Raw genomic sequence first — 27015 nt, forward strand, 5'->3', positions numbered from 1 at the left:
TACTGTAAATTTGATAGTATATCGTCATAGGCACAGTCCCGAGTCTGTTGAGAAAAGTAGAACACTAAACCATGCTCGCTAGATTTGTGTGGTGTTTTTGTCTTTTTGAGCAGCATTTGATAGGCTCCACGTTAACAATTATGTGACAAAGTCGTTTCCTTTCATTTTATGACTCGTTCACCGCATAGTCATTACTGGAAAGTCAAGTTAGCAGCAAGCTAGGTCAGGAACCGGAGGACCGAATCACTGAACGGGAAGTGACAAAACTCAGTCTTTCCCCCCTGCCTGCACGCTGGCTGCTTATTGGCCACACGTGGAAATGAGTGACATACGCCATGATTCTGTTTCCGCTCCCTCCCCTGCCCGCGATGAGGCTGGCGTCTGATTGGTCGTGTGCGATGTCAGAAGACGCTGCCGCTTGCTCAACGCCCTCCCACGCAGCGAACAAGCGCCACCAACTTCATAGAACGAATCAGTGCAGATGGTGATTAGTTCGGTCTCGTTCACCCAAACAATTCGTTCAAAAAGAAAGAATCGTTCGCGACCGATACAACACTAGTCCCACAGTTGTCGGACTTGTTTTGGCCAATCTCAGGGTGAACGGGAACTTTTTGATACCCAAAAAGGCTCACACGCCTCTCTCTGGTGCAGCAACAAAACCCTGCAGCACATTGGACTGGCGGGATGCAAAAAATAAACAAATTAATCCGCAAAATCAGCTGAATCCTTAGTCCATTGGCATGCTATAAAGCAATGCGGTATTGTGAGATGCTAACCCGGGTGACGTCAAATTCACATTCATCCTTAACCCGAGACTGGAGCCGGAAGTCACTCGTTTTCATGGCTCGGGATTAAAAAAATTGAATAGATAAAATGATTTCCACACACATCAAAGCGGTCCATTTCATTCAAAAGCGTAAAATACAGCGTGAAATATGAAATAAACATGCTTTTTGCTGTCATAGGCACTTTAATGTTACATTGTTTTGGATGAGAAAGGAGCACTTACCTTTGCATTTTTGAAGTTGTGTTTTGTCTCAGCCATTTTCAAAGAGCCAAAAATACCAAATACAGTGCCTTGCAAAAGTATTCGGCCCCCTTGAACCTTGCAACCTTTCGCCACATTTCAGGCTTCAAACATAAAGATATTAAATTTTAATTTTTTGTCAAGAATCAACAACAAGTGGGACACAATCGTGAAGTGGAACAAAATTTATTGGATAATTTAAACTTTTTTAACAAATAAAAAACTGAATAGTGGGGCGTGCAATATTATTTGGCCCCCTTGCGTTAATACTTTGTAGCGCCACCTTTTGCTCCAATTACAGCTGCAAGTCGCTTGGGGTATGTTTCTATCAGTTTTGCACATCGAGAGACTGACATTCTTGCCCATTCTTCCTTGCAAAACAGCTCCAGCTCAGTGAGGTTGGATGGAGAGTGTTTGTGAACAGCAGTCTTCAGCTCTTTCCACAGATTCTCGATTGGATTCAGGTCTGGACTTTGACTTGGCCATTCTAACACCTGGATACGTTTATTTTTGAACCATTCCATTGTAGATTTGGCTTTATGTTTTGGATCATTGTCCTGTTGGAAGATAAATCTCCGTCCCAGTCTCAGGTCTTGTGCAGATACCAACAGGTTTTCTTCCAGAATGTTCCTGTATTTGGCTGCATCCATCTTCCCGTCAATTTTAACCATCTTCCCTGTCCCTGCTGAAGAAAAGCAGGCCCAAACCATGATGCTGCCACCACCATGTTTGACAGTGGGGATGGTGTGTTCAGGGTGATGAGCTGTGTTGCTTTTACGCCAAACATATCGTTTTGCATTGTGGCCAAAAAGTTCAATTTTGGTTTCATCTGACCAGAGCACCTTCTTCCACATGTTTGGTGTGTCTCCCAGGTGGCTTGTGGCAAACTTTAAATGAGACTTTTTATGGATATCTTTGAGAAATGGCTTTCTTCTTGCCACTCTTCCATAAAGGCCAGATTTGTGCCGTGTACGACTGATTGTGGTCCTATGGACAGACTCTCCCACCTCAGCTGTAGATCTCTGCAGTTCATCCAGAGTGATCATGGGCCTCTTGGCTGCATCTCTGATCAGTTTTCTCCTTGTTTGAGAAGAAAGTTTGGAAGGACGGCTGGATCTTGGTAGATTTGCAGTGGTCTGATGCTCCTTCCATTTCAATATGATGGCTTGCACAGTGCTCCTTGAGATGTTTAAAGCTTGGGAAATCTTTTTGTATTCAAATCCGGCTTTAAACTTCTCCACAACAGTATCACGGACCTGCCTGGTGTGTTCCTTGGTTTTCATAATGCTCTCTTCACTTTAAACAAAACCCTGAGACTAGCACAGAGCAGGTATATTTATACGGAGACTTGATTACACACATTTGGATTCTATTTATCATCATCGGTCATTTAGGACAACATTGGATCATTCAGAGATCCTCACTGAACTTCTGGAGTGAGTTTGCTGCACTGAAAGTAAAGGGGCCGAATAATATTGCACGCCCCACTTTTCAGTTTTTTATTTGTTAAAAAAGTTTAAATTATCCAATAAATGTTGTTCCACTTCACGATTGTGTCCCACTTGTTGTTGATTCTTGACAAAAAAATTAAATTTCATATCTTTATGTTTGAAGCCTGAAATGTGGCGAAAGGTTGCAAGATTCAAGGGGGCCGAATACTTTTGCAAGGCACTGTAGGTGCTTGTTAAACCTCATGATTTGATTTCGATGTAAACTTTTGTCCAATCGTCTCCCAGAAATGGTAATAGCAACTATATTCAGTTTATTTGCTGATTTAGAGACGCGAACGCATCATGTCCTTTAGCAGCATGCTCAGATCTGAAGGGGTTAATTTTGGGGCATTTGCGGTTCACTTCCTATTTATTTTGGGACATTTCTGTGTCAGATCCTGCTGATTTTGGGGCATTTGCTGGTCACTTCCGATTTAGTTTGGGTCACTCCCTGTTAAATATGACGCATTTTCAGGTAAATTCCTATTGATTTTGGGGTATTTCCGGGAAAATAGCTTTCTATAAAATTAGCTAATACCATTGGGACGGTATGACAGACAATTTTTCCGGTTTTGAAACCGTGACGTCTTCATTAGAAGTGGGAACCTTTTGGTACCCACGATACGATAAGATTTGTGATACAAAGCTCATGATAACAATGATCTGACGATATGGTGATACAACGATTATCGATACATTGGTCAGGAAATCATTCAATGATATTCTACAAATGACTAATAAACAGAAAAACAAGCTTGTGCTGTGAATTGGAATGAGTTTATCGCTAGTAGACGTCCAATCCATTTGAACTATGATTCGCTGCCATCCCTCCCACTTCAAACGAATTGAACGTCTATGGCCGTCAGTGGTAGCCTATGTCAGGCAATGAGGTAATTTTGGGCCATTTAAGTCCATTTACCTGTTGATTTTCAGTTGCTTCCTGTTGATTTTGGGGTATTTTATGGGTCACTTCCTGTTTATTTTGAGTTAAATAACAGGAACTGACCTGGGAATCACCCAAATCAATAGGCAGTGACTCAAACCAAACAGGAAATGACCTGTAAATGCCCTGAAAATTGGACAGAATGACTGCAAATGCAGAACATTTCTAGTCCAAATGGATTGGGCGTCGAGCACCGTCAATACAACCTTAGAGTTAACTTAGACACTAATAGTGTAAGATTTTGGTAGCAACTTGTTGGTTCCTTTTTATTTATTTTTTTAGACACTGACACCTTTTTTAAAACGATATCTCGATTCTTGGCAGGGGCATATCGATAACCTTTGGGGATACAAAGTATCACGATATATCACCATTTCGATATTTTGTTAGACCCCTAGTTTTCATACCACGGTATACCTTGAATACGGTAATCGGCACATTTCTGTGTCCTACTTTGACAAAAATATGAGGAAATCTGATATTTACAAGTTAGAAGTTATATGTACAGTCGGGCAAATAAGTATTTAGTCAACCACCTATTGTGCAAGTTCTCCTACTTGAAAAGATTAGAGAGGACTGTAATTGTCAACATGGGTAAAACTCAACAATGAGAGACAGAATGTGGAAAAAAAAAACAACAGAAAATCACATTGCTTGATTTTTAAAGAATTTATTTCCAAATTAGAGTGGAAAATAAGTATTTGGTCACCTACAAACAAGCAAGATTTCTGGCTGTCAAAGAGGTCTAACTTCTTCTAACGAGGTCTAACAAGGCTCCACTCGTTACCTGTATTAATGGCACCTGTTTTAACTCATTATCTGTATAAAAGACACCTGTCCACAATCTGTCAGTCACACTCCAAACTCCACTTTGGCCAAGACCAAAGAGCGTTCGAAGGACACCTGAAAAAAAATTGTAGACCTGCACCAGGCTGGGAAGACTGAATCTGCAATAGGTAAAACGCTTGGTGTAAAGAAATCATCTGTGGGAGCAATTATTAGAAAATGGAAGACATACAAGACCACTAATAAGCTCCCTCGATCTGGGGCTCCATGCAAGATCTCACCTTGTGGCGTCAAAATGATAACAAGAACGGTGAGCAAAAATCCCAGAGCCACACGGGGGGAACTAGTGAATGACCAACAGAGAGCTGGGACTACAGTAACAAAGGCTACTATCAGTAACACAATGCGCCGCCAGGGACTCAAATCCTGGACTGCCAGACGTGTCCCCCTGCTGAAGAAAGTACACGTCCAGGCTCGTCGGCGGTTCGCTAGAGAGCATTTGGATGATCCAGAAAAGGACTGGGAGATTGTGTTATGGTCAGATGAAACCAAAATAGAACTTTTTGGTAGAAACACAGGTTCTCTTGTTTGGAGGAGAAAGAATACTGAATTGCATCCGAGGAACACCATACCCACTGTGAAGCATGGGGGTGGAAACATCATGCTTTGGGGCTGTTTTTCTGCAAAGAAACCAGGACAACTGATCTGTGTAAAGGAAAGTATCGATGTATAGAGCAGAGGTTGCACTAGACGTTTTCGTTGTCTGTCATTTTGACTGACAGTGTCATAAAAATCCTGTCATAATCTATTTTTACCCGTCACTTACATTTTTAAAATGATAATAATGACATATTCAATAGTATTTATTTTCATTCATTTTTAATTAATATTTTGTCCGAACAAGCTTAACAAGAGGCAAACAGACAGCGGAGTGCACCAATCAGCGACGGGCAGACGTGCCGTTAGCAAAGCGACGAGGGCAGGACGAGGGACTTGCGCGTGAAAGTAAACATACGAGGAGAACGGAGTTTATTCAACATGGCTAGCGCGAGACAGACTGTTGTCTCGTGTCGCTGTGTTTTAGCTCATTTAAAACTGAATTTACCGCGGATTGGAACATATTCTCGGCTCTCCCGTTTGCCATCCGTGTTGTTGTAGAGACTACTTTCGGCGCGCAAGAGTGACGTTGCTCGTGAAGAACACGTCACGCAAATAAACAAATCTGATTTGTCGATTGATTTTGTACCTACTCGAGAGGCTGTATCCCAGACTTTTCTCTCAGTGTTTGAAAAATACAGGGAGAACAGTCTGGCCGTGCCAGGGAAACACTCAGTTGCCTTGACATTTTCCGAGTAAGGCCAACGACGTCATGCATCAAGAGAGACAATAGCTAATTAATATGCTCACTCGCCACCCTGTGGTCTGGGGTGTGAATCGCAACCTGTCAAAATGAAGGATGGACTTCAGTTTTTTCCGTCACCGTTTAAAAAAAAACGGTCAACGACGGAAAATATTCGGTTAACGCGACCCCTGGTATCGAGAGATTTTGAGTGAAAATCTCCTTCCATCAGCAAGGGCATTGAATATGAGACGTAGCTGGGTCTTTCAGCATGAAAATGATCCCAAACACACAGCCAGGGCAACAAAGGAGTGGCTTCGTAAGAAGCATTTCAATGTCCTGGAGTGGCCTAGCCAGTCTCCAGATCTCAACCCCATAGAAAATCTGTGGAGGGAGTTGAAAGTCTGTGTTGCCCAACGACAGCCCCAAAACATCACTGCTCTAGAGGAGATCTGCATGGAGGAATGGGCCAAAATACCAGCAACAGTGTGTGAAAAGCTTGTGAAGAGTTACAGAAAACGTTTGGCCTCCGTTATTGCCAACAAAGGGTACATAACAAAGTATTCGAGATGAACTTTTGGTATTGCCCAAATACTTATTTTCCACCATGATTTGCAAATAATTTTTTAAAAAATCAAACAATGTGATTTTCTGTTTCTTTTTTTTTTCCACATTCTGTCTCTCATGGTTGAGGTTTACCCATGTTGACAGTTACAGGACTCTTTAATATTTTCAAGTGGGAGAACTTGCACAATTAGTTGTTGACTAAATACTTATTTGCCCCACTGTATGTTATAATATCAAGAATTTAGACAAGTTTAGGTGAAGAAGGTCCTAAACGAATAATTGGTTATCAAAATAGTTGCAGGTAACTGTTGATTTTTGGCCATTTCTGGGTCACTTCCTGATGATCCCTCACTTCACTTATAAAGTATAAACATTGGTACACTCATTTTTACTCACCTATGTCAGTTAATATTGCGGCTAATAAAGGTTTTATCGGGCACTTGTGCCGCAATACAGTGTTTGCAGGCGCGTGAGCCGAGGTTGGGGAATTCCTGCTAATTGCTCGAACATTCTCTTCTCGCCTCACCTCAATTAAATCCAGGCGTCTTCTTGCCTCCGTTGCCATTTTTTTCCTTATTCCGGCTCGCGCAAAACCCCAGAAGCTCCCCCTGGCTTGCCGCTTTTCATTTGTGCCGCGTCGCTTTCTTTCCCGTGAGAAGAAAATGACGCATGTTGTCATGCGGCGTCAAAACGTTTTGTTGCATGCGTGCATAGGTTAGAATGTGCTTCTTGTAGCATTTAAGAATAAGTTCCACCTCCAAGAGTACTTGCGTCTCTGTGTACAACCAGCAGGGTCATTGGCTGCCATTGACGTCGCAAGACCTCCAATCCATTTGGACTGGGAGGGACAAATGTTTCTTGTACATACATTTTGGCTGACCTGATGTTGATTTTGGGGCATTTCCGGGTCATTCCTGTTTATTTTATGGTATTCTGGGGTCACTTATTGTACATTTTGCATAATTTCCTGTTGATTATACAGCATTATCAGGTTACTTCCTCTTAATTGGTCACTTCCTTTTGATTTTGGGCATTTTGGGACACTTCTTGTACATTTTGGGGCGTTTGCGGGTCACTTCCTGTTGATTTTGGAGATTTTGTTTAGCTTCTTGTTGCTATGGGCTTAATTCCTATTGATTTTGGGCATTTTCAGGTCTCTTCCTGTTGAGTCACTTACTAAACATTTTCAGTGTTTTGTGGTCACTTCCTGTTTATTTTGGGTCACTTCCTGTTTGTTTTTAGTCACCTCCTGTACATTTTTAGGAACTTCCCATGATTGTAATTCAGGGATGTTGTCAAAAACAATAAACACGAATGGAGATTTTTTTTGCAAGTCCAACATGAAAACAAGAAAATGCAATTTCTGAAGAAATTGCAATGGTAGCCTATCTGTGGTGGTTGGTATGTGGGTTCACTTCGAAATGTTTTTCGTGGTTAATGGGGACCAAAATAAAACAAACAAACCAAAAACCCACTGCAAATGTAATAATTATGGTACAGTGGTCTGAAAAAGTATCTGAACCTTTTGGAATTTCTCACATTTTCTGCATAAAATCACCATCAAATGTGATCGGAACTTCGTCAAAATCACACAGATGAAAAAAAATCTTTAACTAAAACCACCCAAACATTGATAGATTTTCATAATTTAATGAGGATAGCATGCAAACGATGACAGAAGGGAGAAAATAAGTAAGTGAACCCTCTGCCTAAGGAGACTTAAAGAGCAATCCAATTTTTACCAAACAATTTAAGTCAGGTGTGTGCCCAGTTACTGATGAGTGGTTTAAAGCTGCCCTGCCCACTACAAAACACACACCTGGAAAGAAATGTCTTCATGAGAAGCACTGTCTGATATGCATCATGGCTCGGTCAAAAGAACTGTCTGAAGACCTGCGATGAAGGATTGTTGGTTTGGATAAAGCTGGGAAAGGATGCAAAATCATCTCTAAAAGTCTGGATGTTCATCAATCTGCAGTCAGAGAGGTTGTCTAAAAATTGAGAGCGTTTGGCACTATTGCTTCTCTCCCAAGGAGTTGCCGTCCACCAAAGATGACGCCAAGAGTTCAGCGCAGAATACTCAGAGAGGTAAAAACAAACCCTGTCTGCTAAAGACTAACAGAAATCACTGGCACAGTCCAATATCTATGTGCACACATCAACTATATGAAAAACAATGGCCAAGAACGGTGTAATGGGAGGACTCCACAGAGGAAGCCACTGCTGTCTGGAAAAAAACATTGATTGCTTGTTTAATGTTCCCAAAAAAGCACTTGGACACTCCAACTAGGCATGTGCCGGTATGAGATTTTGACGGTACGATAACCGTGAGCAAAAATACCGCGGTTTCACGGTATCACGGTATTGCAATTAAATTATAGCTCCAAAATTTTGAGATGTATGGGTTTAAAAAAAAAAAAAAAAAACTTTTTTCCATTGAACAGGTTTTTTTTTTTAGAACATATTTGCAAATTGGAACATGAATATAATGTGAAAATAAATTAATGTGAAAATAAATAAATTAACAAAAAATAACAAATATTTTATATAAAATTAAAATAAATAGAACCTAGACTATACCCACAGCCAGAGCTCAAGTTGCTCAATAATAGAGCAAGAACAAAATAATTGCTATAAAAAAGTAAGAACACTCCTAAATAAAATTAAAAATATATACTGTATGACTTTTTTTGAGGGGGAGAAGCTGAAGTTTCACCATTTTCAGCCACTGTGTCAACTCTCTTCTACATGATGTCATGCCTTTGTGTTAAAAAGAACAAAGAATTCATAAGTTAATAAGTTAGTTAAAAATGTATAAGTTAGTTTTATAAGTCAGTTAAAATGTAAATATTGTTGAGGTTTCAAGGTTTCATCTAATACAAAAAGTGAGGAGTGAGACCTCCTTTCGCAATTAGCGATCTTTGACGCGATCCTTTTTTTTTTCTCCCCCCTTCATTCAAGCTTGTTTCTCACTCAGCGGCTGTGAGACATAAAACGTCGACCAAGCTGCTCTCCCAGCTTAGCCTAGGCTAACATTCGTCTTTGTAAGTTTTAGTTAGTTTGTATATTGAATTTGAAAGGAAAATGTATGTTTTGTTTTTGGCGACCTTTTTCATGGTGCTACTGCTATCCTGTTGAACCTACTCACATGTGGAAAAATACAATTGTATAACGTTTTAAATGTATTCATTTGTATATTTCACCACGATTTGAGAGCTCAATAAATTGAAGAAAAGTACGCCTTGTGTTTCGAGGGTTGGTTTTTGGGTTTGCTGGCTGTTTAGCAGAATAGCGTTACTGACACTCATGGCAACAAACTGGAAGGGTGAGCGCTGCCGCACCAAGCCACTTCGGCTGCATTTTGGCACATGAAAAATAGCGAATACCATACTAAGGTATGACGGAAAATTTTAGTGGTTTTGAAACCGCGACGTTTTCATACCACGGTAAACCGTGAAACCGGTAACCGGCACATGTCTAACTCCAACACAACACCAACATCAACACCTCATCCCCACCGTGAAGCATGGTGGAGAGCGCTTCATGATTTGGGGCTGTTTTGCTGCCTCAGGGCCTAGACAACTTGCAATCATTCATGGAAGAATGAATTCAGGAAAACCTGGGGCTGTCTGTCAGGTAGTTGACGCTACAAGAGGATGGATGCTGCAACAAGACCATCCATCCATCCATTATCTTCCGCTTAGTCCGGGGTCGGGTCGCGTGAGTAGCAGCTTTAGCAGGGAAGCCCAGACTTCCCTCTCCCCAGCCACTTCAGCCAGCTCCTCCGGCGGGATTCCAAGGCGTTCCCAGGCCAGCCGAGCGACATAGTCTCTCCAGCGTGTCCTGGGTCGACCCCGGGGCCTCCTGCCGGTGGGACATGCCCGGAACACCTCTCCAGGGAGGCGTCCAGGAGGCATCCGAAACAAATGCCCGAGCCACCTCAACTGGCTCCTCTCAACGCGGAGGAGTAGCGGCTCGACACCAAGCCCCTCCCGGATGACCGAGCTTCTCACCCTATCTCTAAGGGAGAGCCCGGACACCCTGCGGAGGAAACTCATTTCGGCCGCTTGTATCCGGGATCTTGTTCTTTCGGTCACGACCCACAGCTCGTGACCATAGGTGAGGGTAGGAACGTAGATCGACCTGTAAATCGAGAGCTTCGCCCTTTGGCTCAGCTCCTTCTTCACCACAACAGACCGGCGCAGAGTCCGCATCACTGCAGACGCTGCACCGATCCGCCTGTCAATCTCCCGCTCCCTCCTACCCTCACTCGTGAACAAGACCCCAAGATACTTGAACTCCTCCACTTGGGGCAGGATCTCTTCCCCGACCCGGAGAGGGCACTCCACCCTTTTCCGGCTGAGGACCATGGTCTCGGATTTGGAGGTGCTGATCTTCATCCCAACCGCTTCACACTCGGCCGCGAACCGCCCCAGTGAGAGTTGGAGGACACGGCTTGATGAAGCCAACAGCACCACATCATCTGCAAAAAGCAGAGATGCAATGCTGAGGCCACCAAACCGGACACCCTCAACGCTTCGGCTGCGCCTAGAAATTCTGTCCATAAAAATTATGAACAGAATCGGTGACAAAGGGCAGCCTTGGCGGAGTCCAATCCTCACTGGGAACGAATTCGACTTAGTGCCGGCAATGTGGACCAGACTCTGACACCGGTCGTACAGGGACCGAACAGCCCTTACCAGGGGGCTCGGTACCCCGTACTCCTGGAGCACCCTTCCACAGGACTCCCCTAGGCACACGGTCGAACGCCTTCTCCAAATCCACAAAACACGTGTGGACTGCTTGGGCGAACTCCCATGCACCCTCGAGGACCCTGCCGAGGGTGTAGAGCTGGTCCACTGTTCCACGGCCGGGACGAAAACCACACTGCTCCTCCTGAATCCGAGATTCGACTTCCCGACGGACCCTCCTCTCCAGCACCCCTGAATAGACTTTACCGGGGAGGCTGAGGAGTGTGATCCCTCTATAATTGGAACACACCCTCCGGTCCCCCTTTTTAAAAAGGGGGACCACCACCCCGGTCTGCCAATCCAGAGGCACTGTCCCCGATGTCCACGCAATGTTGTAGAGGCGTGTCAGCCATGACAGCCTCACAACATCCAGAGCCTTTAGGAACTCCGGGCGGATCTCATCTACCCCTGGGGCCTTGCCACCGAGGAGCTTACCAACCGCCTCAGTGACTTCAACCCCAGAGATCGAAGAGCCCACCTCAGAGTCCCCAGACTCTGCTCCCTCAAAGGAAGGCGTGTCGGTGGAATTGAGGAGGGCTTCGAAGTATTCTCCCCACCTACTCACGACGTCCCGAGTCGAGGTCAGCAGTACACCATCTTCACTATACACAGTGTTAATGGTGCACTGCTTTCCCCTCCTCAGACGCCGGATGGTGGACCAGAATTTCCTCGAAGCTGTCCGGAAGTCGTTTTCCATGGCCTCGCCGAACTCCTCCCATGTCCGAGTTTTTGCCTCGGCGACCGCCGAAGCCGCAGTCCGCTTGGCCAGCCGGTACCTGTCAGCTGCCTCCGGAGTCCCACAGGCCAAAAAGGCCTGATAGGCCTCCTTCTTCAGCTTGACGGCATCCCTTACCGCTGGTGTCCACCAGCGGGTTCGGGGATTGCCGCCACGACAGGCACCAACCACCTTACGGCCACAGCTCCGATCGGCCGCCTCAACAATGGAGGTGCGGAACATGGCCCACTCGGACTCAATGTCCCTCACCTCCCCCGGGACAAGGGAGAAGTTCTGCCGGAGGTGGGTGTTGAAACTCTTTCTGACAGGGGATTCTGCCAGACGTTCCCAGCAGACCCTCACAATACGTTTGGGCCTGCCAGGTCTGGCCAGCAACTTCCCCCACCATCGGAGCCAACACACCACCAGGTGGTGATCAGTTGACAGCTCCGCCCCTCTCTTCACCCGAGTGTCCAAAACATGTGGCCGCAAGTCCGATGACACGATTACAAAGTCGATCATTGAACTGCGGCCTAGGGTGTCCTGGTGCCAAGTGCACATGTGGACACCCCTATGTTTGAACATGGTGTTCATTATGGACAAACCGTGACGAGCACAGAAGTCCAATAACAGAACACCACTCGGGTTCTGATCGGGGGGGCCGTTCCTCCCAATCACGCCCCTCCAGGTCTCACTGTCATTGCCCACGTGAGCATTGAAGTCCCCCAGTAGAACGAGGGAGTCCCCAGAGGGGGCGCTCTCCAGCACACCCTCCAAGGACTCCAAAAAGGGTGGGTATTCTGAGCTGCTGTTCGGTGCATAAGCGCAAACAACAGTCAGAACCCGTCCCCCCACCCGAAGGCGGAGGGAGGCTACCCTCTCGTCTACGGGGGTAAACCCCAACGTACAGGCACCAAGCGGGGGGGCAATAAGTATGCCCACACCTGCTCGGCGCCTCTCACCGTGGGCAACTCCAGAATGGAAGAGAGTCCAACCCCTCTCGAGAGGATTGGTACCAGAACCCAAGCTGTGTGTGGAGGAGAGTCCGACTATATCTAGTCGGAACTTCTCTGCCTCACCCACCAGCTCAGGCTCCTTCCCTGCCAGAGAGGTGACATTCCATGTCCCAAGAGTTAGCTTCTGCAGCTGGGGGTTGGACCGCCAAGGCCCCCGCCTTTGGCTGCCGCCCAACTCTCTATGCACCCGACCCCTTTGGCCCCTCCCACAGGTGGTGAGCCCATGGGAAGGAGTTAAAGCATACTGTTTTTTCATCCGTGTGATTTTGTCAAAGATCAGATCACATTTGGTGATTATATGCAGAAATGTGAGAAATTCCAAAAGGTTCAGATAGTTTTTCATGCCACTTTATGAATGAGATATATAACAAAGAAAACAATGATTGGTACTGTATTTTTTTAATCGAAAAAAAAAAATCCATTATGGGCTGAGGGTGCAAAGTTTGAAGCGCAAACTAGCAACATATCACTGTATTATAAATGGCTGTGTTTTAATTACATGTAAAGCTACCATTAATTAAATTTTTGTGTGAGTTCAATGTGCCACTGCAAATGAACAAGGTCATTGAAAATGTATGAGAAAGCTTTTGTTAAATTTTGGCAGAATTGTATGATCTGGCCCAAAACTGCGCCTTGATCCTATCTGAATATTTTTAATGTGTGAATTATATGAATCTGACAAAAACTGCAGGATGAGCAGCATTTAGAAAATGAACATTTTATGCATGTTGTTCAAAATAACATACAAAAAATGCTGAAAATGATTGCTATTGTTTCACATTTCGCATATATTGTGCAGGTCATGTTATACGGTCCCCCCTATTGTTGCAGTACGCTTGTCATTTTTTTTTTGCGCTTTGCCGCAAGGCTTCGTCGTTCAATCTTCAGCCTTTGGCGGGAACAAAAGTTTTTTTTCCTCTCTCTCCCGCTCCTCGCTAGTGAGTCACGGCACTCCAAGGTTGTTGGGATGGAAACACCGCCGTTAGAAACGTATTCGCCGTCAAGCGAAAGACTAGGCGGCCGGGCTGAGCAGACCCATCGCGCCGGCGGAAAAGCATTCCTTTACAATGGTTCGGACCGGCCAGGGAAAAAAAGTGTCTGGCCGGTTGCCATGGCAACCGCGCGGTCTCCATCCTCTCTAGTCTTTAGTCAGCACGAGCGCTAATACTACAACTGATTTTACGTGTCGTGACGGGCAGTAAGAAGGCTGCAAATTAGCTCAGACTTCCAAACGCCCTTCCACGCACACCTCTTTGGACTTTGCCTCTAATTTTCATGGTCGTGACAACAACATTTTTTTGGGGGGGGTTGCGGGACAGAAAATGCCCAGTCATTTCAAATGGCAGAAACATTTCAAATTAAAACATCCATAAAAATCAGAAAGAGATCGAAATCAAAGTTAACCGTAAGTGCCCTAAAACCAAAAGGAAATTACACTCAATCAACAGGAAGTGACCCAGAAATGACCCAGAATTTTTACCTATTTATTTTTATTTATTTGATCTATTTATTGAATCGGGACAGTGCACATTGATGAACATCTATTAGACACAGTCAAAAGATGTAAATATGCCAGATTGTAGCAAAAATACTAATTTACATCCGCAGTCCCTAGGCATGTAACACAAAGACACAAAAAGACACACACAAAAAAAGATAACAATAAAACAGCACAGTACAATAGGTTACGAAGAACTTAAAAGTCAGTGATTGCAGGACTGGTTTACTTTAAGCCACGGCTTGAGCTAAATTTTGAAGGTTAGTATTAGGGGTGTGACAAAATATGGAAATGGTGATATATCGTGATACTTTGTATCCCAAAAGGTTATCGATATACTCCTGCCAAGAATTGAGATATCGTTTTAAAAAAGGTGTCAATATCTAAAAAAAATAATAAGGAACCAACAAGTTGCTACCAAAATCTTCCACCATAATAGTGTCTCATTTAACTCTAAGGCTGCATTGACGGTGCACGACGCCCAATCCATTTTGACCGGGGGTTTTCAGGGCATTTACAGGCCACTTGAGGTTCATTTTAGGGCATTCATTTTGTGTTGAGTTTGAGTCACTGCCTATTCATTTGGGTGATTCCCAGGTGACTTCCTGTTCTATAACTCAAAATCAACAGGAAGTGACCCATAAGATACCCCAAAATAAACAGGAAGTAACTGAAGATTAAAAGGTAAATGACCCCAAATTACCTCATTGCCTGGCATTGGCTGCCACTGACGGCGATAGACGTTCAATCCGTTTGAAGTGGGAGGGATGGCAGCAAATGAACGAATGAAATGCACACTGTCCCAGGCTTCAACTGGGACCGTGTGCTTTGGTCAGATGAGACCAAGATTGAGCTTTTTGGCAACAAACATTCTAAGTGGGTCTGGCGTGCCACGAAAGATGGGCATGCTGAAAAGCACCTCATACCCACTGTGAAGTATATGGAGGTGGTTCAGTGATGCTGTGGGGCTGTTTCGCTTCCAAAGGCCCTGGGAACCTTGTTAGGGTGCATGGCATCATGAATGCTTTGAAATATCAGGACATTATAAATCAAAATCTGTTGCCCTCTGCCCGAAAGCTGAAGATGGGTCGTCACTGGGTCTTTCAGCAAGACAATGACCCTAAACATATGGCCAAATCGACACAGAAATGGTTCACCAGACACAAAATCAAGCTCCTCCCATAGCCATCTCAGTCCCCGGACCTTGTTTTGTTGGCAAAAGGGGGTTGTACAAAGTATTAACACCAGGTGTGCTAATAATTGTGACACACATTATTTGATGTCAAATATTTTTTTCTTTATGTGGGATTTTTTTCCCCACTGAATGAATGCACTTGTATTGAAGATTGGATTTTTCTTTTTTTTCCATTAAGGTCCCATATTCTTAAAAAAAAAAAAAAAAAAAATATATATATATATATATATATATATATATATTAAAAGCTAAAAAACATATCTTTTTCAGGGGTCCCAATAATTACGAAGGGCACTGTAAATCAGTGGTGTCCAAACTATTCCACATAGGGCCGCAGTGGGTGCTGGATTTAATTCCTACAAAACAAGATTACATCTTTTCACCAATCTGGTGTCTCACAAGTGTAATCAGTTGATTGCAGTCAGGTGCTGCTTGTTTTAGCACAAACTTCATTGGTTAAACTGTCTGTGCTCGATTGGTAGGAACAAAAACCAGGACCCACAGCGGCCCTTGCGGACAGGTTTGGACACCCATGCGCTAAATGGAATATGAAACATTAAAAATGCTTGTATTCAGTACGACAGGGCTAAATTACTGCATAGTGGTCAAAACTGCCGACTTCTTAAACCTCCCAAACGGAATTTTATGCCACAGGTTAGTTCGGCTTTTGTCATTTCCCTGCCCCGGCTTCTAAGACGAAGGAAAGCGCGTAAACAAAACAGGAGGCGTGAGAGCTAGGCGACATGCTAGCCTCTTACAAGTCTTTTCCTCGTCTTTCGAAAACGAAAAGTCACACAAAACTACCCAGACTGGTGTCACACACGGTGGCAAGGTTGATTGTCTTCACCGATCAGCCAGACCCGGCGGCGAGCCAGTTTCTTCTCGTCATTCTGCTGCGGCCACGACAGGCAGGCAGTGCTTGTCACGGTGGGATGAACGCTGAAAATGGCTCATTCTTCGTGGACAAACTGGCCGACGTCAGAGCGAGTATAGGCTAAACCGAGTATAGCGCTCTGTAGGCAGGCATGCGAAAAGGGCCGAGGGGGGTTGAAGTCTCGACACAATCGAGAACCGGAGACGAAATCGGGGGGCTCCCCGGGCCCAAACCGAGGATAGCGCTCTATTGGCAGGCACGCCTCTATCGGCCGGCAACCATGATGTGTGACAAGCCGCAGGTCGTCAGCCGAGTGGCCCCCTCGGTGGACAGGGAGCATTGTCACCCACAAAATTCAAGCCCACTCCTAATTAAAATGTTTGCCATGATCCCAGTATTTGACGTAACAAAACACGTAGCTTTGCCCATTCTTGGTGAACAGGATCTTTTGGAAAACCAAAAACCTCTCCATGGTGTAGCAACAAAAGCCTGCAGCATATTGGGCTGTCGTGACACAAAAAATAAACAAATTAATTTGCAAAATCGGATGAATCCACAATCTATCTGAATACGATAGTAATGGTTGTACTGTGAAGATGATTAGTCCGCTGACGTCACATTCGCCTTCCTCGATCCAGACTCTGGTTGGAAGTCACTTATTTTCATGACACGGGATAGAAAAAAATTATGCATTTTTGTTGATATATTTATATATTCTAACTGAGGAAAAAGTTAGAACACCCTACCATCTAATAGCAAGTGTTACCCCATTTGGCTGGAATACCTTCAGTGAGACGCTTTTTGTATTCATCTACCAGTCTTTGAGATCGGTCTGAGGAAAGTTTGCCCCACTCTTCAACGTACAATACTGTCAGCTGATGAGATGTTTGAAGGGTTTCTTGGATGTACAGCCCGTTTCAAGTCACGCCACAGCATCTCAATGGGATTAAGATCTGGGCTTTGACTCGATCATTCCAGGGCTCTCCATTTCTTGCTTGTCAGCCAGTCCTTGGTAGATCTACTGTTATGTTTTGGGTCATTGTCATGTTGCAGGGTCCAGTTTCGCTTCAGCTTAATTTTTTTTCACAGATGATCCCACATGTTCCTCAAGCACCAGCGGATTCACGATAGAATTCATGGTAGATTCTATGATGGTGAGCTGGCCAGGTCCTGCTGTAGCAAAGCATCCCCAAACCATGACACTTCCACCTCCATGCCTCACAGTTGGTATGAATGCTGTATTGGGTTTACGCCAAACATGTCCTTTTTTCTGGTGTGCAAATAATTCAATTTTTGATTCATCTGTCCAAAGAACATTATTCCAGAAGTCCTGGTCTTTGTCTACATTCACTCTAGCAAACTAAGTCTGGCCTTAATCTTCTTCTTGAAGAGCAAAGGTTTCCTCCTTGCACACCTCCCATTAGGGTTAAACTCGTGAAGTCTCTTTATGATTGTAGAGGATGCACTTTCACATCAACAGTAGCAAGAGCGTGCTGTAGGTCCAATGATGACATTTTAGGGTTTTTGGAGACAGCATTTTGTAGTCTGCTCTTGGGGTAAACTTGCTTGGACGGCCAGACCTGGGCATGTTGGCTGTTGTTTTGAATGTCCTTCACTTGTAGACTATTTTCCAGACAGTGGAATGGTTGGGTCTATATTCTTTTGAGATCTTTTGAAATCCCTTACCAGACACATAATCCTCTACAATCTTCTTTCTGAAGGCCTCAGACAGCTCCTTTGAGCTCACCATGGGGTTTTCTCTCACTTCAACAGTCAGTGGCACACCAAACTAAATGTGAGGTTTAAATAAGACAAGCCTCCTTCAAAACACTGGGTAATGATGTTCTAATCATGTGCACCTGATGGGATACACCTGTGTGTGATTTTAGCCATTTTAAGTGGGATTGAATGTGGGGGGTGTCCTAATTTATTCCTCAACAGTAATTGCATTTATTTGAAGTTACATTTTACAGAAAGTTAGAAAATCTTTTTTTTTTTCGGTTTTAATTGTTTATTTCTATTACTTGAATCTCTCAAGATTGTATTAAATATCCATATGACTAAATATGTTGGAAAACACTTAGGCTTCCACGGGTGTCCTAATTTTCCACATGGCTGTATTCTTTTGATATGACTTTTAAAAGACCGTGTGTGGAATCAAGTGCCACTCCAAGGTACTTGAATTCAGAGACAATTTGTAGTTTCAGTCCTCCCGAAAATACACCTGAATGTTTGATGTCCAGAGGTTTCTTTGGAAACATCAAACAGTTTTAGTTGTGTTTAGTAGAAGGCAAGATTTGTTGAGCCAATCAATTATAGGAACCATAGCTAATGTGAGAGCAGAAGCTGTGTCTTGAGTATTTTTTTGCACAAGTGAAGATGACTGCATCATCCGCGTACATTTGAAATTCAATGTTTTCACATTTGGCAAGTCATTAATATACAAAGAAAATAACAGCGGGCCAAGTATAGACCCCTGAGGCAGGCCAACAGGGACATCTAGAAATGTTGATTTGACACTGTTAATGGAGACACACTGTGTCCTGAATTTTAAATAAGATTTTATCCACTGAATTGCATCTGATGAAAAATTAAAAATGAATTAATTTAGACAAAAGAATTTCATGATTTATGGTTTCAAATGCTTTTCTCAGATCAAGAAATACTGCACCAACGCAAGGTTTGGTGTCCAACATGCGTTGATCTTTTCAATTATTTTCCTGGAAACCAATCAACAGGAAGTAACCAATGGTAAATGGTAAATGGTGTTATACTTCTATAGCGCTTTTCCACCTTTTAAGGAATCGGTAGTGCCTTGGAAATGCCCTAAAACCAGCTTGAAATTATCCAGAATGTACAGAAAGTGACGCAAATTCAACAGGAAGTGCCCTTAAGTAACTTCGAATGAACTAAGAAGTGCGCCAAAATGAACTTATTGCGACATCCAATTCATTTCAACTTACTATGAATGCCCGTATTGGTTTGACACTGTCATTTGAGGATGGCAGTTTTTTTTGTGACAGCCGATTAAGACACAGGCAACATTTGATGCGGTCTTAAAGAGCAGGCAAATATTTGACAAGTGGGCCGCATTCCTTCGCGTTGACGACAAAGACCGCACTGTAAAAGGACACGCCCCTTAGACGATGTAAGCAGGGCAGCTGACACTCATGTGACTCTGATGCGTGAAAAGAAAAAAATTAACAATTTGCGGGCAGATTGATTCATTACATTGTACGTGATAGCAACGTCCATAAATATTATAAGGCTCAACATTGTCACTTGTCAGCCATCTTTACACATTCACGGCCTTTGACAGCGATAAACATCAAATCTATGCTGTTGCTGTATTAGGTCAGAGACTTGTCCCGGACCATTTTCTTTAACTTCCACAGCAGATTTTCAATAGTATAGAATCCCAGGCTAACCAGATTAGACGTCTATGGCCGTTAATGACAATGAGTTAAGGACAGAACCATTCCAGCTACATAACAAAGAAGTCGATGCGTTTAGTTTGACAGAACCATTCCAGTCACATAACAAAGAAGTTGATGTGTTTGGTTTAGAAAAGTCTCGCATAAACCGTAAAACACAGTTTACATGAGGCTTAGCTGCTAGCCGTTAGCCACTTAAGCCAACATTCGTAATCATTTCCGTAAAATGGTTTACACGAAGCCTAGCGGCTAGCCGTTAGCTACTTAAGCTAATGATCATAATCGTTTTGTATAGTGTTTTTTCCCCACCATCAATCATGATATCATTGTAAAACTTGGGCGCTAACCATAGCGAGCGCTTTGTTCTTCTTTGGCTTCTGTGACATGACCATGATGACAATGATGTCGTAGCAACGAAGCGCGCCACCCTGCTTGTCGCCGTCCTCACTTGTGTCTTTTTTTCCTCCCACAGAGGCGCCTCCTTGTGGCATGTCCAAAAACGGATACTACTTTCAGGAAATGGGTGAGTTGGAGCCAGAACGTTCGCTCTACTTATGCTAAGCTAACGCTGCGTAGTCATTGGCGATGCATTATAATGTAATGAATGTTAGAATCAGTGTCTGAGTTTGTCAGTAGTAGACGTCCACTCTATTTGAAGTGGGAGGGTTGGCAGCCAATTTGGTGTCGTGAATGGCAGACAATGAGCCAATGGCAGATGCGTTGACATAAATGAAATAATCTTTTAAGTTAGTTATGACTTCATTTTAATGTCGATGCATTGGCTTTGATGAGATGTTGGTTCAGAGCGGCCATTTTGGTTGGGTCAAAGACGGATCTTTTCACGCTTCTGCCATGAATTGAAAGTTTATCACTAGCACACGTCCAATCCGCTTGAAGCAGGAGTGTTGCCAACGAATGAGATGTTGGCCCTCCTGTGTCATATGAATTGTCTTGTCCAATGGCAGACGATAAGTTAAGGCTTTGTTTTTTAGAATTTTCAGGTATATTTTTCCTGAGAAAAGTGCACTTAAAAAAAAAAACTTTTATGAAAAAGTTTTCTATGAAGAAAAAAAAAAAACGCAGAGCAGGGGCAAATTGCAACTTGCAGACAGTAGTGTGACAAACTTGGTGACAAAGGTTTTTGTACTATATTCGGAATTTTGCAGTTTTTGCAAATTCTTTGCAGTTTTCACAGCTTTTCATTTTTTTTTTTTGCATATTTGTGGGATTCCAGTTTTTTGTTCTTGTTGTTTTTTTGTTTTTGCAGTTTTACTTTTCTTGGTTTACATTGTTTTGTTTTGTTTTTCACACACATATATACAGATATGGCGGAAAACACTCAGGTGACTTAGAGTTCCGCTCTGATTTGCCAATTTAGCCAACTTTCAAAATTGGCCGATATGCATATGTGATACATCAATGGAAAGCTTAAAATCTTAATTTCCTGGGGGAAGAAAATTTTTGAACTGTAGGGCACTTTTAAGAAAAAAAAATTTAAACAGCAAAACCCTATCTGGAGGTGAGAGCACGCGAGACCAGAATTAGACGCCATGACTTACGAGCTATTATCGCGTACTTACCCTGTTTCGATCCAAACCTCCATATATATATATATGTGTCAAGATACAGCTGTGAATGGCCACAGCTGGATTTTGGGGGGATTTTATGGGTGAAGAAGTGGTCGAGATTTTCTTTTTCATATATTTACCCTTTTAAATGTTTTTGTTTTTTGTTTGTTCAATTTCTTTGTTTGGATCGATTGTCATCTAACATATCGGAGAAAATGCGACAGTAACAAAAAAAAATACAATTAAGCCATAGTTATGTTGTAGATATCCGTGACTTTTTACAGACACCATTTTTTCCATTGGGACATAATTTGTTTAAAATATGTGCGGTAATAATTTTTTAAGTGTTTTTTTTTTCTAAACGAAATATGATTATCAATTAATTAATGATTCTGAGCTAAAAAACGACATTTCGAATAATACATATAATTAATTACCTTCGTTTTATGGCTGGGTTGAACCAAAAGCGGTTGCGCAACATCCGTAAACGGGGGTTTTCAGGGTAAAACGGACAAATTAAAATAATTCGGGGGCTTAATGCGCCATGAATCTGCTATGGCCGCATATAGACATATTGTTCTATCAAACACAACAGTTGTTTTGGCTTATAACACAGCAGTTTCTTTTAAAGAGGAGCGCAAGAGCAGAAACTGCTTTTTCAGTCTTGTCTGTGTTTTCCGCCATATATTTGTGTGATATCTATGGTGAAGAAGATTTCAACCAAACTTGGCCCTGCGTGTGAGCTGCTTTTGCTAAAAACGCTGACGCTACGTCTCGGTGTCCTCAGAGCAGAGGGAGGCGGAGCCGGACGAAGACAGGGAGGGCCAGGGGGAGGTCCAGGACTCGCCCATTACCTCCGCCGACGACGTCCATCTTTACGACAGCCAGATCACTCCCGGACAAGGTCGGTTCCCAACCTGAGTGCTTCACATTCAGGGATTTCAAATTTAGGATTTCCTTTACCAGGGCTTTACTGTGCAAGTGTTTTGCTCGCATTTGCGCCTAAAAATAAATTGTGGCGAGTAGAAAAAAACAGAATGGGAGCACGAATGCGAGCACAGATTTTAACCCTTTAATTCGCATTTTGTTCCTCTAAAATATGAGAGATTTGAAGATGTCTTGATCCCCATCTTTTTTAGCTTACAGTGGTATAAAAAGTTTCAGAACCTTTTGGAATTTCTCACATTTCTGCATAATATCACCAAAAAATGTGATCTGATCTTTGTCAAAATCACACAGATGAAAAAAGTGTCTGCTTTAACTAAAACCACTCAAACATTTATAGGTTTTCATATTCTAATGAGGATAGTATGCAAACAATGAGTGAAGGGGGAAAAATAAGTAAGTGAACCACCACATTTAATATTTTGTCCCCCCCTCCCTTTGGCATTAATAACTTCAACCAGACGCTTCTTGTAGCTGCAGATCAGTCTGGCACATCAATCATGACTATTCTTGGTCCATTCTTCTCTACAAAACTGCTGTAGTTCAGTCAGATTCCTGGGATGTCTGGCATGAATCGCTGTCTTTAGGTCATCCTACAGCAAGTCTGGACTTTGACTTGGCCACTCCAGAATGTGTAGTTTGTTCTTCTGAAACCATAAGAAGTTGATTTACTTCAATGTTTTTTGTGTCCAAGTGCCTTTTTGCGAATATTAAACGAGCAACAATGTTTTTTTTAGACAGCAGTGGCTTCCTCTGTGGAGTCCTCCCATGAACACCATTCTTGGCTGTTGTTTTTCATATAGTTGATGTGTGCACAGAGCCCAGAAATCACTGGCACAGTCCAATGACCGTGTCAGTTGTTTCTGTAAGTCTTTAGCAGACACTCTAGGGTTCTTTTTTACCTCTGAGTATTCTGCGCTGAACTCTTGGCGTCATTTTTGGTGGACGGCCACTCCTTGGGAGAGAAGCAACATTGCCAAACTCTCAATTTGTAGACAACTTCTCTGACTGTCGATTGATGAACACCCAGACTTTGAGATGGTTTTGTATCCTTTCTTAGCTTCATAAAAATGAACAATGCTAGCTCGCAGGTCTTCAGACAGCTCTTTTGACCGAGCCATGATGCACATCAGACAATGCTTCTCATCAAGACAGTTCTCACCAGGTGTGTGTTTTATAGTGGGCTGGGCAGATATAAACCACTCATCAGTGATTGGGCAAACACCCAATCTTAACTTTAATTGTTTGGTAAAAATTAGTTTCAATTGCTTTTTGTCTCCTTAGGCAGAGGGTTCACTTATTTCCCCCTCCTGTCATTGTTTGCATGCTATCCTCATTAAAATACGAAAACTTATAAATGTTTGGGTGGTTTTAGTTAAAGCAGACAGTTTTTTTTCATCTGTGTGATTTTGACAAAGATCAGATCACATTTGATGGTGATTTTATGCAGAAATGTGAGGAATTCCAAAAGGTTCATATACTTTTTCATACCACTGTACAATCAATCATGAGTCATTTTAGAGCTGACAATTCATAGGGCGCTTTCACATTAGACCGAGAGGACCAGGTTCCAGTTGGAGCGCTATCTCGCAACAACACTTGCAAATGATTTGTTAAAAAGGTTCAGCATTTACACTGCGCCAACCGAAGTTTCCGGGAGCATCACATGGACGAAAGGTGCACTCATTGATTGGAATAATAGAAGAGGAAATACCGCCCTCCTGGGAGGGGAGGGAGCATGCAGCGTCACAGCGTGGTACTGTGACGCTGCACATAGTGTAGCATAAATTAAATTGGTGCTCGGCCTCACTCCCTCCCGACTCGATGCCGAGCAAACTGGAGTATATAAAGAATGCATAGGGGAAAATTAAACCACGAAAGGGAACCACGTAGTACCTCAAGTCGTGCGGTCGCTTTCACTTTCGTGACTTTTTGGACTGCCAAATTGTCGCCACTTCCAGGAGCGCAAGACTTCGTCTGTCACGGCCACTTTCACTCTCACACAGGAACAGCGTGCAGAACACAACCGCCACATGTGTATCAAATGCAACTGCTTAGCGCCGGTGAGGAGAGTGAGAAAGTGAGAGACACGACCCAAACGCTGCTACGATGCAAGCTGACGTACTCCGTACAACATATGACAGAAGTGATGTCCCATTTTCGTGTCTTTGTCGTCTCGTCAGACGAAAACTGGCATTTGTTTCGTTATGTTCTGGTCTCCATTGTCACATTTTCTAGCTCATGATTGTTACGCCATCGTCGAATCCTGGCATGAATACTACATCGTTTTCACGTGGAATTGCGACATTGTTCGAATGGAGACGGAACCATATAAATGCACATTTGAAATTTGTCATATTCTCGGAGCGTCACCATGTAAACTGCCCCTCATACATGTCCCAAAATCAACAGCAAATGACCTGAAATACACCCAAAATCAAACTCATTGGTTGCCATTGACCACCATAGATGTCCAAACCCTTGGAAGTGGGAGGGATGGCAGCAAATGAACCAGTGCTGCCACCCTCCAAGTTCAAATGGATTGGACGCTTGCTAATGATAAACTCTAAAGTCTAATTCAGAGCACAAGGATGAAAACAGCTATTTTAGTAAAAAACATGATTTGCTTTTGGATCTGGCCCCCAGGCCGAGAGTTTGACACCAACGCGCTAGCTAGCTCCAAATTTGGAGCCTTGATGGACAGTCTTTCAAGTATTTCAGATTTCTTGTCGTCCCGTGTGTAAAATTAGCGGCGCTATTATTAGCGCAGTGTCATGTTGCACAATGCCGTGTGTGCAACATCTGAAGCAAGTGTGCTGTTTCTTGGCAAACAAACCGCCAACAAAAACACACATGCACCCCAACGGCACTCGCAGGCACTCCAGACGGGCTCTCTAAGGAGCTCCTCAATTTTGAAAATATCTATTGCGAATATGAAATTTCCAATCATAAATTTACGGATCGTTTTTTTTTCTTTTTAGCCCCTTGATGCCTGAATTTACATGGAAGAAATGCTGTATTCATAAAAAATATTGGCGAATACAAAGGTAAAATTAATTGAAAAATACTAAAATAGAAAATTTAATTATATATAATATATAATATTATATAAATATTAATGTGAATGATGAAATAAACACTGTAATAACAGTAAGTAAAGAAAATTGATTTATAAAAATACAGCTAAAAATGATTAAACCCTGCAGAAAAATAGAACATACAGGAAAAAAAATAACTTTCAAAAAATAAAGAAAAAAAGTTTTGAATGTATTGAACAATTGAATATATTCTCCAGTTTTATCATCCCTTTTGTCATTCTTGAGTTATCTTGAACACACACATACTAATTCAATGTGGCTGTGACCTTTTACCTTCCCCCGAAATTGAACTCCTTGACTGCCATTGACGGGGCTAGAGGTCCAATCCATTTTGACTGCCTTCATTCGCTGTCATTGGTACAGCGTTGAGGTAAAGTTTGGGGTATTAGGCTCGAGCGTTTACGTCACAGCAGCACGGGATCATGCGAGATTTGCGACAACGCAACCATTGCGGAAGCATCACGGGACATTTAAACTTAGCGGCAACCAAAGATGGAAAAAAGTAAGGAATACTTGCCAGTTCGATACAGAGACAAACTTGTTACCACGGCGAAGGACAGATATGTGAGCAATTTTAAGGATGTGAACAATGTTGACCCTCACGAGCAAGCCGAACACAAATGGAATAAAGATGTCGACAAGCTTCCACCACTATGCGAAATGGATATCATGCTGTATTTAGTGTTTGGTATATGTTACTACACTCATCAGCAATTCCGAAACTACAAATCGCTACAAAGCTACGAACAGTTTTGCTGCGGATGGGTGCAGGATCTTCACTTTATGACCATAGCAAACGGCAACACCATCTTTCTAGCAAAGGTAGGCAATGTGTGTTTACATTAGTCTGTGACCACGGATGTACAAATCTTTTGCTGCATAAAATGTAGCCTGTGTACAAATTCTTTGCCACTCTCTCACGTCAAAATATTACAGCTTTTTCATTTAGCAACGACATGAATTATGTCTTATGAAGACAATGCACATGTATGCATGCTAGTTGTTTAGCTGTAGCAATAGCTAGCAACAGGCCGACTTAGGGCGTAAAGTTACTGAAATTTGCGTAAACAAACGAAATTAACTTACCGGAGTGGAAGTGCATAGAGCAAACTCAGTGTGTAACTGGAGAATCAAACGTTATGCCCTTCCTTCTGATCGAGGCCACCCATGCCATTCTTCGACGTTTGGTAAGTTCAGATATGAGCTTTCCCTCGCCTTTTCTCCATGTAGGGATCCGGAAGAAACTCAATGGTGTTCCGTCGAGCTGTACATTCTCCTTTTTCTATTCGATCGGTTGTTGCAATTCTTTACCGCACAATAATTTCCAACCATTTTTAAAGAGCGACCTGTGTTGAAATGCCTCAGTTTATCTTCCACAATGGCGATAGCGGCGGAAACCTCGCGAGTGCCACGTCATACGCTCGAGCCTAATGACGATATATTGTGATACTTTCTATCCCAAATTGGATATCGTTATGCTCACGCCAAGAACAGATACATCGTTTTAAAAAGGTTAGTAGAAGGATATTGTCAAAAAACAAAACAAAAATTTTACGCGATATCACAATTTGAACGTTATGCTAGATGCCGCGGGAAGCTAACGGTAAGATAACGTCATTCAAGAATGATGTCTGGATTGTTTAATGATATCTTACCGTAACAGTGTTGTTTTTAGCAGCCCTTTTAATTTTCGTCTGTCTTCTGGACGATAATACATGTTAGTCTTGTTTTAGTCAACTCAAAATGGTTTTGTCTTCGTGTAGTTTCTG

The 27015-nt window shown here is 42.9% G+C and overlaps 1 protein-coding gene across 6 annotated transcripts in view; it reads left to right on the top strand.

Moving 5' to 3' along the window:
- The window catches only part of slc4a11 (solute carrier family 4 member 11), a 150832-nt gene that overhangs the window by 40277 nt on the left and 83540 nt on the right, over nucleotides 1-27015 (top strand). For 3 of the 6 annotated variants that reach the window (XM_057860404.1, XM_057860407.1, XM_057860405.1), the window contains exons 2-3: nucleotides 20108-20158; nucleotides 21991-22107. In XM_057860404.1, the coding sequence (XP_057716387.1) occupies nucleotides 20108-20158; nucleotides 21991-22107 (168 nt within the window). The remainder of the gene's footprint in view (nucleotides 1-20107; nucleotides 20159-21990; nucleotides 22108-27015) is intronic. The other 3 variants (XM_057860406.1, XM_057860402.1, XM_057860403.1) reach the window with 1 other exon arrangement.

Source organism: Corythoichthys intestinalis, chromosome 15 (assembly GCF_030265065.1).
Source record: "Corythoichthys intestinalis isolate RoL2023-P3 chromosome 15, ASM3026506v1, whole genome shotgun sequence".
NCBI classification, from domain to species: domain Eukaryota; kingdom Metazoa; phylum Chordata; class Actinopteri; order Syngnathiformes; family Syngnathidae; genus Corythoichthys; species Corythoichthys intestinalis.